This window comes from Vanessa tameamea, chromosome 4 (assembly GCF_037043105.1).
Source record: "Vanessa tameamea isolate UH-Manoa-2023 chromosome 4, ilVanTame1 primary haplotype, whole genome shotgun sequence".
In the NCBI taxonomy this organism is placed as follows: Eukaryota; Metazoa; Arthropoda; class Insecta; order Lepidoptera; family Nymphalidae; genus Vanessa; species Vanessa tameamea.
The window spans coordinates 10,040,620-10,054,462 of NC_087312.1; the positions used below are offsets into that span (position 1 = coordinate 10,040,620).

At 29.3% G+C, this 13,843-nt stretch overlaps 1 protein-coding gene across 1 annotated transcript; it reads left to right on the forward strand.

Moving 5' to 3' along the window:
- Nucleotides 1-5,196: 5,196 nt before the first annotated feature.
- Nucleotides 5,197-13,718, forward strand: LOC113394268 (alpha-tocopherol transfer protein-like). Its single transcript, XM_026631514.2, has 6 exons — nucleotides 5,197-5,720; nucleotides 10,890-10,984; nucleotides 11,090-11,243; nucleotides 12,157-12,350; nucleotides 12,610-12,871; nucleotides 13,312-13,718. The coding sequence occupies exons 1-6, from the start codon at nucleotides 5,543-5,545 to the stop codon at nucleotides 13,350-13,352; spliced, it is 924 nt and encodes a 307-aa protein (XP_026487299.1). The 5' UTR covers nucleotides 5,197-5,542; the 3' UTR covers nucleotides 13,353-13,718.
- The last annotated feature ends 125 nt before the right edge of the window (nucleotides 13,719-13,843 follow it).

Genomic DNA, 13,843 nt, shown 5'->3' on the forward strand with positions numbered 1-13,843 from the left:
CAAAGTCGAGACGATCTAATCAAAGTCAAAGTCAAAATGTCAAAATTTTTTATTCAATATAGAAGTGTTTACACTTGCCTATTGATAGTCAAAAATCTAACCCCGGTTCGGAATTTAACACCTCGGACCTGAGAAGAACCGGCGAAAGTAACTCAGCGGAATATTTTTATTTTTTTTTCCATTTTGCATGTACAATAATAATTATATTTTAGTTAATTGAAACAGCCTGGAGGCGATCATTTCATTCCCAAGGTGTGCAGTCATCTAAAAAGTCATTAGTGTTGTAATATTCTTTAGCACACAAACACTCTTTAACGATTCTTTTGAATTTTATAATTAAATAATTTTGAACGTTTTCTGGGATCCTGTTGTAAAAACGTATACATTGCCCCAAAAAAGAATTACTAACCCTGTGTAATCGGGGACTTGGAGTAACAAGTTTATTCTTGTTCTAGTGTTAATAGAATGTACGTCACAATTTCTACGAAAATCATTTATGTTTTTGCGTACATACATAACATTATCAAAAACAAATTGAGAAGCGACAGTCATTATTTTAATTTCTTTAAATTTACCTCTTAACGAATCTTTTGGGCCCAGGTTATAAATTGCACGAATAGCCCTCTTCTGCAGTACAATAATGGTATTAATGTCAGTTGCATTACCCCAGAGTAGGATGCCATACGACATTATACTGTGGAAATAACTGAAATACACAAGGCGAGCCACAACACGAGAATAAAATGTAATCGTAGATATATGTCGTAGATTTAGATTACAAGTGCTTCATATAGTAACTCGTTATTAAAATTCTTTTCCTAATATCAAATATTTAACTAAGTATACTTTATTTTTTATAGTATAGGTATGTGGACTGGTAAATGGGCCACCTTATGGTTAGCGGTCATTCCTTACATCGCCAATTCGCCACCAACCTTGGAACCCAACTTAGAACCTTGGGAAGCTGTTTCAGTACCCTTCAAACCGCAACAGAACAATACTCGGTATTGCTATTTGGTAACACTGAGTAGGTATCAATTCAGGCATGCTTGCATAAAGCCCTTCAATGAAGTAAAAAAAAAGAATTTTTTTTTATATGATATTTTCATTAAGTTCAGCAAAAAACTGAATTTAATGATTGAAAACAGAATATTCAGTTATATTTTTATTAATTTAAAATGTTATGTCACTTCCGACTGGTGATTTTCTGTGGTCATATTGTCATGTAATATTGATTTATTGAAAGCAAAAACCGCATCTTAATACCTCGAGTATTAGTTTTACTTGATGGTAGGGCTTCGTTCAAGTCCGCTGGGGTTGATATCATTCAACCATTAATTATTATATGACAAAACAGCAGTAATAACTTGTATGATTTTTGTTCCGTTATTTTAGTTCGTTTGTTTAGTTAGAAGGGCGAGTTAGATGGTGTAATTAAATGCATATGGGTATCTTAATTCTCATGACTGGGGCCGCATTGGTGATGTATGTGATAATTAATATTTCTCATAATGTTCGATGGTGGTGATCACATATCGTCAGTTGCTTTATTTACCGGTCTAAGGTGAAAACTATTTTTTTGTTTTAATTTATTTAGTTTAGTTTTGATAGACGTCACACAAAAATAGGGATGATTATAATCAATAAATACTCCTAAAAGGAGTTGATTTATTGATTATAATTATTATAATTACAATGACCTTAGTAATTTAGGACTCATGTCATCAGACTATAAAGAGTTTCGCCCGAACGAGCACCCGAAAGCAAAGCTTATTGAACACATTAGACTAGACAACTTCGGTGTCTCTTGAATCTGTAATATCCAATTTGGACTTGATCGTCTTATTTATAACATATTAAATGTACAATATATTTACAACAATATTAAATTCAAGTCAATTCGAGTTCGGCCATATTATCATATACAAAGCTGCGTATTAAATCAAAGTGGCGATTTCGAAACAACAGCCTCTATCTCTTATACATATACCGTTTCTTAAAACATTGATAGAATTTTAACGATAAACAATTTGTTTCATATTTTTGTTAGTAACGACTGTAAATAAAATGATCGCAAAAACACAAGTACTCGTTTTCAGCCCAATTGTCATTATTGTGCAAATTAACAACGAACAGAGTATTTAGAAGAGTTTTTAGTGAAAATAATGTTTACATACGACGACCTCCGTGGTCGAGTAGTGTGTACACCGGTTTTCGTGAGTACGGCACTCCGAGGTCCCGGGTTCGATTCCCGGCCGAGTCGATGTAGAAAAAGTTCATTAGTTTTCTATGTTGTCTTGGGTCTGGGTGTTTGTGGTACCGTCGTTACTTCTGATTTTCCATAACACAAGTGCTTTAGCTACTTACATTGAGATCAGAGTAATGTATGTGATGTTGTCCAATATTTATTATTATTATTTGTGTTTTAAAATGAAATTGAATTTAAAATCGAATATGACATTTTAGTTTTACTGATTTGAATCACCAATTGAATTGAAAAATACAATTTAAATTATTGCCTGTTTAGCACAGAATCCCTACATCAATGGCCTATGTTGTAAACCTAATTGATTGTTATTTACACTATCCGACTTCAAAATTGAAAGCGATAATATTTTCGGCGTGTATATTTAATTCATTTATTATTCAAAACAGGTAGACCAATTGGAATTTTTACTATTGGCATTATATTTATAAACCTTTGAGAAAAGGCTTGTATTTTTCCCATACATTATAAAAAACTCTAAATAAAGATTAAACATACTAAAAAACTAGAGGTGTCGTGGCATAATCGGTTGGAACGAAGTTGTTTTCGCAATATTTTAGGTATTAAATAACAGACACAAAAAAACATAAATTACGTATACAATAGAGAGATAGAATAGGAAAGAGGGGGAAAGGTAATTTTGTCCTTGCGTTATGATTTCTGCCATTTCACTCTACTGCGTGAAAGATCTTCATTCCAATGTCTCACGTTTTATTTAATCATACATTATTTGTCGAGTAATAGGCGGAGAAGTGTAGTAATAATTACCATGTTTGCAAAATGTCATTGATATCATTTACGTGACATTCGATGCAAATAAAGTAAGCATTTAACTTTGTGATCGCTTTTTGCAAGCCAGGTTGAAACCGCCGAGAAAAAATACTTTGTATTGTTGTGTTGCTGTTTGAAAGGTGAGTGAGCCAGTGTAACTGTAACAGACATAAGGCAAATAACATTGTCGTTAAGATTGATGCGCAGTGACATTAAAGGAATGGTTAATATTTCTTACAGCGCCGTGTCTACGGGTGGTGCTGACTATGCACTATCAGGTGGCCCATTTACCAGTCTGCCTACCAATTACAAATTAAATAAAAAAATAAAATAAAAATATCTTATTACATATTCATTAATCTTGATTCAAAGTAAAATGGTTTTCATATTTAGATAATTTTATTGCATTTAAGTAATGTAAGTTCGTTATTTAAAATATAAACAAAAACTTTTAATACTAACTTTTTATTAATTGTATTACTGTCTAAGAAATCATAAGAACGCCTGTACCTATTCAATTTGTCCGTCTAATCGTAATTGGATTGATGAAGATTGAAGCAATACATGTAATTTATACGTTCGTAAGTATAAGTAACGGTCAAGCTCGAGGTCAATCAGAAAGCACACTTAATTGGTCCAGGTTATAAAGACATCTGATTTAATAAAAACAGCATTTATCAGAAAAGAATATTCGTATATATAATAACGTACCTCCGAATGAAATATATATCATTTAATTTTTTTTATTTGTTATTTATTATATTCTTTATTTACAATTGCTTACACCTAACTTAGTGAATTTAAACAAATAAATAAAACTATTCAGCTCCGTATAAAGAGAAACATATTATAAAGTAGTTCAAGGTTTAATTTTAGCACAAATATATTTTTCCTTTGTATAAGTTGTAAACAAGAACAAACAAACAATAGAGTTATACTGTATCGACTACTTAGCAATTAGCATTGAATATGCCGCACGCTGCGGAACATTGTTAACTAAAGATACTAAATCAATTATTATTAAAAGTCGCTACTAAGCCAAATAAGAAAGCTTTGTATACTTTTGACGATGCATTAGATTAACAATGAATAAATAAGAGTCATGCGATAAGTAAATTAATTACGTACAGTTTATAAAATATAAGGACATTTTTTCTCTTTCAAAAGTGTTTACTCTAGGTACTTACTTAGTAGATATCTACTTCTGACCGTTAGCTTGGTTGCTGGCATATAACCGTAGCCTCTACGATCCCTGTTATAGACAGCCATTGCAGTATTTTATGTGGTAAGAATTTAATAAACTTACATAATCTGTTTTCGATTTATAAGGCTGCAGATCCCGAAACACTGGATTAAAATTCCGGATTAGGCCAAAATAATTTTCTTCTCTTCGTTCTCAAAAGCAGCAGGAAGTTGCTAGCTGCTTACTCTCCCGTATCCTAAAATAACACCTTGGTCCTGCGCTTAAATTCCCTCCGGTTATATATTATTGTCGTCACATCAGATTACGAAGGTAAGGGAATAGATAAAGCATATATATTTGGGCACACACCCTGAATATCGCCTACGTATATTGGGATGGCTTCATCGTTTAATGGAAATTGAAAACCAAATTTTAATATTAACCTTGTCAAACTTGCCTTGCCCTGTGTATCACATATGATTCGTGGTTATTTATGTCAGCTATTTAGACAGGGAACCTGATAAGATATTTATTCCACTGCCATTCTGTGGCTTTCAGAGACTGTACGCCGTCGTAACGATAGTGAATTTTAGTGTGATACATTTTGAGAACAAAATGTGACTATTCAAATAAGTTACATCGTAAAACAATAAAAAAATGTTTAGTCCGTTATGAAAAAGTTTTAAATTTCATTGGTTAGTCTTTATCGTATTAAAATATGTGTTGAATATTATATATTATGATTAGAAAACACCAATTTAAGTATCAATTTGTTTATCAAAAAAAGCAATTGATTATTATATTTTTGAGAGTGTTATAATATGGTTCAAAGTATTTCAAGGTTTGAAATATTTTCGACTATAATGCTTATTTTCGTTGTAAGTATAACGTCTTAGTAGTGTTATTAAGCTATGGTGGTGGGACAATCTCCGTTATGTTGCGCTTGCGCCGCTGCTGGTCACTGCTTCCTATCAGTTGCGTGCGCGCTTTTTCTCGCTCTGCTCATACACACAACTTGTAAAAATAAATAAATATACTTATGTGTTATTCAAAAATATTAATTAAAATATAATTTCAACTAACAAAGTTTTTATTATTTGCGCAGATCTTTTTATTTAATTCAATTTCATAAGTGACGAAATAATAGATCGAGAAATCCGTGCCAAGTTGCTCAAATAGCTTAAATCTTAGTGAAGGGTTTGTAAGAGTGCTGGCCTAATATATCGAAACTGGTTTTAATGGGAACAAAATAAAAACATAAGAATATAAAATTATTTATTTTAACTCTTCTAAAATTAACAGAAAACAAAATAAGTAGTAAAATGAGTTTACAATTCGAATCGGATGGCACACCATTCGTAATATGGGCGGAACATAAAATAAAATTGGAAAAAATGCCAATAACAGAAGATTTCTATGTTAAGAAAGCAAGGAGTGAATTAAGAGAAACGCCCGAAAATATTGAAAATGGCCTTAAAGATCTAAGAAACCTTCTTAAGAGTAAGTAAAAATTTAAAGCAAGCTGCATTTCTATATTAACTTTTTTACTGAAAATATTATTTTTTGTAAAGGTGAACAAACAATTATTAAAGAATCAATATTTTGTTGGTTGCAGCCAAAATCTTATCTAACTTTTTAATCGTTTTTAGTCATTTTGATAACATAATGATGATCATATAATATTTTTAGGTATTATTATTTTATAATTACCATTTTCAAAAATGGAATTATCAAAATATAAAAAAAATTGTGTTTCCCTTAAAAAAGTAAATAAAAAACGTAAAAATATTGCGATAAATATTATTAAAGATGCAAGAAACTTCAATTTAAGTTAATTATAGGTTAAAATATAAAAAGCAAAAAAAAAGTTACAAGAAATATTCTCTTGTCGACATTTTATGTTTGTTGCTAGGCTAAATATATAATCAAAACAGATAACAAGGAAATTATTAAGGTGGTTTTTCTATAAAAAAACCTTACCCTTCAGTACATTTATAACAGATAAAAGAATTCAAATAGTCATATCAATGTTTGTCATGTCATCATAGACGTAGATGGAAGCTAATCAAGTAATTGATCCAGCTCCAGCAATATTAAATATCTTGTCAGTATTTTGTACCTACACTGAATCCACAGCTGTTGTTAGAATTATGATGATATATTTATTAAAATAAAAGCGGTGTATAAAATAATTTTATGATATTAAGTTATTACTAAATTTAGTATATTTTATGAGAACGCTAATTTCAGGTTTAAAAAGATAGGTTTCATAAATATTTGTACGGTAAAATAACAGGTGGGATCTGCTCAACGTCAGCATAATTTATGAACATTTCGATACAATTCGTATCTATGTACGTATTAACTGGAATTTACATATGTTCTAGAATATAAAGCTACGTTAGATATAAATTTAACTAATTTCAATGAACAATACATCATCTAGATAATATAACATCGTTAATTTTATTTGAATACTATTTTTTCTTATTCGCTTTGCATAGTTAAAACCTAAGTTTTTTGCTGAGATATGTATTTTTATATTACTACGAGTATTATAATATAATGATCATAAAGTCAAAGCTCGATCTCGGCAGCTCGTATTCACGCAGCCAGACTCTTCCTGATATATTTTAAAGATTTATTCTTTTGTCATGTTTTTTTATGGTACCAGACTGAAAATACTGACATGTTAACCAAAGAGATTTTAATTTCGCTACTATTTCAGTCATTTATTATAATACATACATATTATATAAATACAATTCACATTGATGAAAACATAATATATAATAATCAATACACTAAAAATATACTTATAAAAATGTTAAAATACACTTTGTACTGCAAAAGAGAACGAGCTCTGCCAGTCAACCATCGGAAATATTTATTATATATCGGAAATTTGATAAAGACGCGATTTTTATGTAAATACTTTGGAGACACTGATATTCTAATTACACCTAATAAATACTATATTTGTTCTAGTTTTATTAGTGTTCACATTTTGATTTTACCTTAATCATAATAAAGCTATTTGTAATAAAACGTTCAACTATTACGAAGTATGTAGTTTAAAACCGTTGCTTATTTCGAAACCACGCAAGTGATCGCCTGGTGAAAGTTATTTTTTAAAAACGTGTTAAATTTAAAAAAAAATTGAACGAGTCCATTTTTCCTCAATAAATATAATAATAACGGAAAAGTACAACGTACTTGTTTGTAATATTTCTTTATTATGGTAGACTTCATTTTATATACTTATGCAACTTCTCTGGCTCTGAGAACTTTCACCACAAGACAAATTGTACACATTACAAATATGTACGACTGTACGTATTATAATTACGTAAAAAAATTCTAAAGATTATTGTGGGTTGTATAAAAAACACATGATATTCATATTATTTATTTAGGAAACAAAGTTATTATTTAAATCAATCAGTAAGCTTTTAAGAATGTTTTACCACGATGAAGAAATAATATAGTTTAAGAGGACTACAAGAGCTAAGTGCCCTTGAGAATCGCACGCACACACTTACAAAATATACAAAAACGGCAAGCCCGTGAACTAAGGGTTAAGCGAAGTAACGAGGTTACGCCCAAATATTCTAATAGATGGCGCCAAACCGAGCGAAGTAATATCAATCATAAATCTCATAAAAAATAGATAGGACAACAGAATTGTTTTTATTTCTTTCGATGTTAGTACAAATGATTATAAAATAAAACTGATTCAATTAAACATACAATATTTTTATTTATATTTTGTATACAATAAAATAGACAGTTAGTTTTAACCTTTTTTTTCTTTTATTTATATTATTATACCACAATTAGTTCTTAAATAAATATTAAAACATACCAATTTTTAACATTTTATAAAAGTTTGATAATCTATTTATATAATAAAATCGTAAGTGTTCGAAATCTGTAGTGTAGTAACCGTGGGGTAACATATAGCGTAGTGTTTGTTCGTTTTATTAATATCGGTTCACAAAGAAAAAATATGTATTCAATTTAAAAAAAAAACATCTAAATATTTACTAGAAAAAAATGTCGTCAAGTCGATTTGTTTGAATCATTGGTTAACTAGGTTAATCATACTAGGTTTAATCATAAATCTCATAAAAATAGATAGGATATTAGAATTATTTGTATTGCTTTTGACTGTTATACGAAAATGATTAAAAAATAAAACTTAAAATATTTTTATTTATATTTGGTACTACAAAAAAAAAAAAACATTTAGTGTTATTTTTTTATGAAAATCTTTTATTTAATTTCACTTGTATGTATGAATGTATGTACATTTGTCCTGGAATCTTGCAATTAATATTACACCCACTTCCACTGAAGCTATGGAGCTGAAAGTTGGCACACATATTTAGTCTCGATGACAATGCACGATTCATGAATGGCTGCCATATTCAATCAAATATGGCGGACGTTAAAAATTAAAATTTTTGAATTACGTACAAATGACACTTCTAAATATTCTAGTTCTCTGGTTCACAACAATTACATTTTTTTTTGTTACTTTACTTGTTTTTTATTATTAAAATTAGTTCATACATAACTTTAATTCCTATTATAAACAAAATCGATAAAATTAAACTCTTACGCAATATAAATAGCTTCCGTGTTATTGTTTTCGACTTTCTTTATTCTGTAAAAAATAAATATATGTTAGTAATTATATTTTTATTTATTATAAAAATATGTATTTAAAAAATATGTATCTAAATATGCCCCATAGTACTTTTAATGAAAAATATCATATTGCTTCGAGTTCATGGGGATAGAATGTAGTCACTCTCAATTGATGTTTTCCTTACTTTGACCAAATACTCTATCGTAATATTTAAAGAATAGCTCGAAAAATCGATTCTATGCGAACTGATTGCACATTTTTTCTAATAGATGTTTCCAATATTCATAATTTATAAAAAAAAGAAAATATGTTTACTAATAAAATACTCTTACCTTTTAATATCGTTCATATGTATGTTCGGCGCTTAATTTATATAAAAGTTTTTTAGTTTTCCTCACGCGTTTCACTTTATTTCCCATATTTACACAATTAAAATTTTGTAACAAATAATATAATAAAAAATAAATGCCTAATTACTACACTATTTTAACTTAATATATTTATTTACAAGAAAGAATAATATTTATTATAAGAAAACATGAAACAATAAATTTACAATTAAAATTACAAAAAAATATCTCGTAACGTAATGATGCGGCGAAAAGATCGACACGTCTGTATAGCATCAGCATTCGAAAATAAGAATATCTGATTTAAAAAAAATCTATTGATTTAACTAAAAAAGTGACACAGAGGTATATTAGTATGTTGCTTGTAGAATAATCTGACAAAAAACCAGAATTATTGAATGTATATAAGTATAGTTATTATTTGTTAAAAGATTTTTTTAGAGGTAACTTTGTGATTTTTTTCTATAGTAGCAAATTAATTACATCATGCTTTCAAAATAACAAATAACTAGCATGTATCCTGAAGATTATCATAGTTTTTTTTCATTTGGTTTACTGCATTGGATCATATACTTTTTTGCATTATAAAACTTGCATTTAGCTCATGTAGTCCCCTTAAAGATTTATAAAGAAAAAAATATATAGACACAGTCTTTGTTCTACTGCTGGGTATGAGTCTACTTTTTTATGAAGAAGAAGTATTATAACTTAATCTAATACAACGCATCAATGCCGATTCGTGACTCAAGGAAATCAGAGTATCTCAATGTGTGTGTATAAATACAGGCACTCTTATTTCATTATTTTCATCCAATAGGAACTGTAAGCCGATACAACGGGACTCAGATCAGGATTAGTACTAACGTTTAAAGATCTTGCAAGTATTCATTTCTACATTATTGTAAACAAAAAGTATCTCACTTGAACAAGTTTTTTTGCCAAATAATATAAGAATCGGTAAATTCCTTATTAGCCTTATATTTTGAAACTGGATTCGTCAGTTTTAAATTTTCATAATTTTTTTTATTGTAAATGTCAAACATAATCATTCCTAACAAATCTTAAATATATAGTAAAATCATTAAAGTGCGTCTAATGAGAATTATTTATATAGTATAATTACGTATTACAGATTATACTAATAAACTTTGTTATTGATCTGTATCTCAAATATGTAACCCATACACATAAGGACATGCAATTGGATGCAACTTGAATGCCAATTTGTTAAAGATGGTTTCGAGTGAATCACTTTGAAAATACTTATCTAAAGCCATATCTCAACTGATACATTTAATAACATTTGGTTTAAATGTAAAATTAACTTTTTTATAAAAAAAAATGTTATAATGACGATGATGAAAAAAAAATAATTGTGTTTTAATTTATATGTATTGATTTTGTTAGGTTTGTTACGTTAAAGTTTGCAATTTTAAAATAGCTGTTTAGATGTATACCGAATACGCATGCAATGGTCGCATTCAGTAATCATAATTGTATGGCAATTTTAAGCATTAATGTGATTAGATTTATTTAGTTTCAGCAATTATTGTCAGATTTGCAAACTAATAAAAAAAAATTGTCGCCTCCCGGTTTTAGTCATTGCGAATCGTCGTCGTTTTTTTACATATTAACTTATTTACTTATATATATTTTTTATTGCAGATGAATCCAATTTGTTTATACCTATAGATGATGACGAGTTCTTACTGAAATTTCTAAGACCTTCCAAGTTTTATGCTGAAAGTGCATTTAAAAGGGTAAGATTTTATCTTAATATTAATTACAAAAGAAATAAAATGGAAATTATAAAGAAAAAAAAGTACATTCATATGAATAAAACTTTTATAATGTTAATATTTCAGATACAGGCGTATTATAAATTCAGGTTATCACACAAAGACTACTGTCAGGATCTGTACCCAAGCAGCATTCGAGTAGCGTTTGATCACTCGATCATCTCCATCCTTTCACCGAGAGATCAAGAAGGTCGCCGCATTATGTTCGTCGAGTCCGGTGGTATATATCATATCTTTCAAATGGAATGGATATATATATTTAATAATTTTTTATTTATGCTAAAAATAAAAGTGTCTAAATTTGTAGTTAAATGTTAAAGTATGAGAGGAATTATGAAATGTTTTGATAATCGATTTTAGATTACATTTAACGATCATCAGTAAAATTGCACCAACAAAGCACTTGTACTTTGTTCCCTATAATCATCCGCCATGACCGCTCAAGATAAGCGGAAGCAAGCGTTTTAATGTATGTAGCCATAATCAAGCCTCTCTTTTCTTGTGAAACTCCAGCGGTTGCGTACATCATTACTGTTGACATGCATTTTATAGATGACCCAGTAGAACCAGAATATTACGTGAGCGATCAACTCTTTATTTTTTGGGTTATTTTTAATTAGCATTTTTATGACATAACTTTATGATAACTATATTAGTTTACAGCCTAAAAAATAAATTTTACAATTTTATTGAACGACCAGTTATATCTACTTACGAATATAGCAAATACAGCAATATTTATTAGTAATAAACTAAAATATTAACCGTAGTTTCTAAATGAAAACCAGGCCAAGATCTTATTGTGTATTTAATTTAATCTTATATTTGTTTAAAATACACGAGTATCTTTAATCACTTGTTCATTTTTGATGGTAGTCATCATAGTTCCTTGTTGCGAGACCAATAGCAACAAGCACTTTCAATTTTTGCCCTCATAAGAAGTATTTGTTCAACAGTCACAATACTGATATATGTTATCTCAGGGCATCTCATTTTTAAATAAGCATCAGTAATGACACATTCTAAATTTTGGTAACAGTAATTGAGATCATTATTTCAAAATTTGCTTCTAAATACTTTGGAGTCTTTTTGTATAAATAATAATAAACTAAAATTTTTCAATTGTTTATTAGAGCGATGGAATCCTCGCGACGTTCCATTGCGAGAAGTGTTTCGGGGAGTGCAACTCGGGCTGGAGGCCGCGATGGTGGAGCCTCGCACACAAGTCTGCGGAGTCGTTGTCGTTCTCGATATGAAAGGACTCTCCTTCACTCAAATAATGCAGTTTACGCCATCTTTCGCAAAGATGGTTGTTGATTGGATTCAGGTTCGTTCTTCTCTGTCTGTGTGTAATTTCTACGTCTGATCATGATTTGCGATGCAAAATGTTAACGTAATAATTAATATAAAATTTACAATGCTCGTAAATAATAAAACCATATCGGCTGAGATTGTAATGATGATATACAAATTTAAGTATAGTTAGTAGACAACTCAAATAACTATGAGGTTTTTACTTCTATTTACTTAAGTTAACAAGGAAACCGTGTTAAACAACTAATAATTATTTCTTAAATGTTTTACAGGACTGTATACCAATTCGACTGAAGGGAGTGCATATTGTCAATCAGCCGTATATATTCAATATGTTATTCGCAATATTTAAGCCATTTTTACGTCAGAAGCTCCGTTCGCGTATACATTTCCACGGCTACGACAAAAAGTCTTTGCTAAAACATATTCATGAGGACGCCTTGATGAAGAGAGTGGGAGGTTCTTTACCTGATGATGAAATATCGGGTGAAGTATTGTGGAAAATGCTATATCATTATGAAGACAATCTGAAGCGTAAGATTTATTGTATTTCGATATCTTTATAAACAAAAACTAAAATGTAACTCAACTTTATCTTTACTAATGGTTTTAAATTAAGATTATTGCTTTAGTTATATTTGTAAAGTGCACAACGATGTCATGTATGTAAAATATTATTTAATTGTCGCAATAAGAATATATATTTTTTTATATTTAATAAAGTAAGTCATTGAATCTAATACAATCATAAGTCAAGGTCAAAAACATTGTCAAATATATGAGTCATTTCTGATATGATAAAAGTAGATTCTATTATTCTCTTGATTAATTAATAGTCTAGTCAGTATCATCAATTGCTGCTACATTCACTATTTGGAACTAAATCAGACATTTTCACTATTCTATCATCAAAGTATTCTTTCTAAAATGTAATATAATATCATATTATAATAAAATATTTTGTTTTATTTCAGGGTCAGATTCGTATGGATACATATCAAACAATAACAAATGAAACATTAATCTATGTAATTCTATTATCATCAATGTTATGTTGTTAAAAATTCATTAGATTATTTTAGGATTATAAAACTGACGTCCTTGAACTTTAGACAAATCAGACAATTTACGTCAGCGGCATGAATTATGTAGCTCTACAATAACATATTATTTGATTGAAATTTAAAAACTCTAGAACCGAATACGCCCGATCTATGTGGACGAGGCTAGAAATTAACCGCATTTGCCTGTGCTATTATGGTTTTCAAGAAAGCGGACTGCAAGCGGTAAAGTGGGTTGTTGGAATTAGTATGATTAAGCATATCGCGTTGTTGATTAAAAAACTCAAGCACGCTAAGATTATCGTATCCTATAAACTCTATTACAAGTATATATAAAGAGGGATTAAATGGGAATAACTGTATCTAATCAATAAATTCAGATCCTGGACATCCCTTATAATTCGAGCCTATTAACTTCGAGCCTTTTTCATCAAGATTTTCGGAT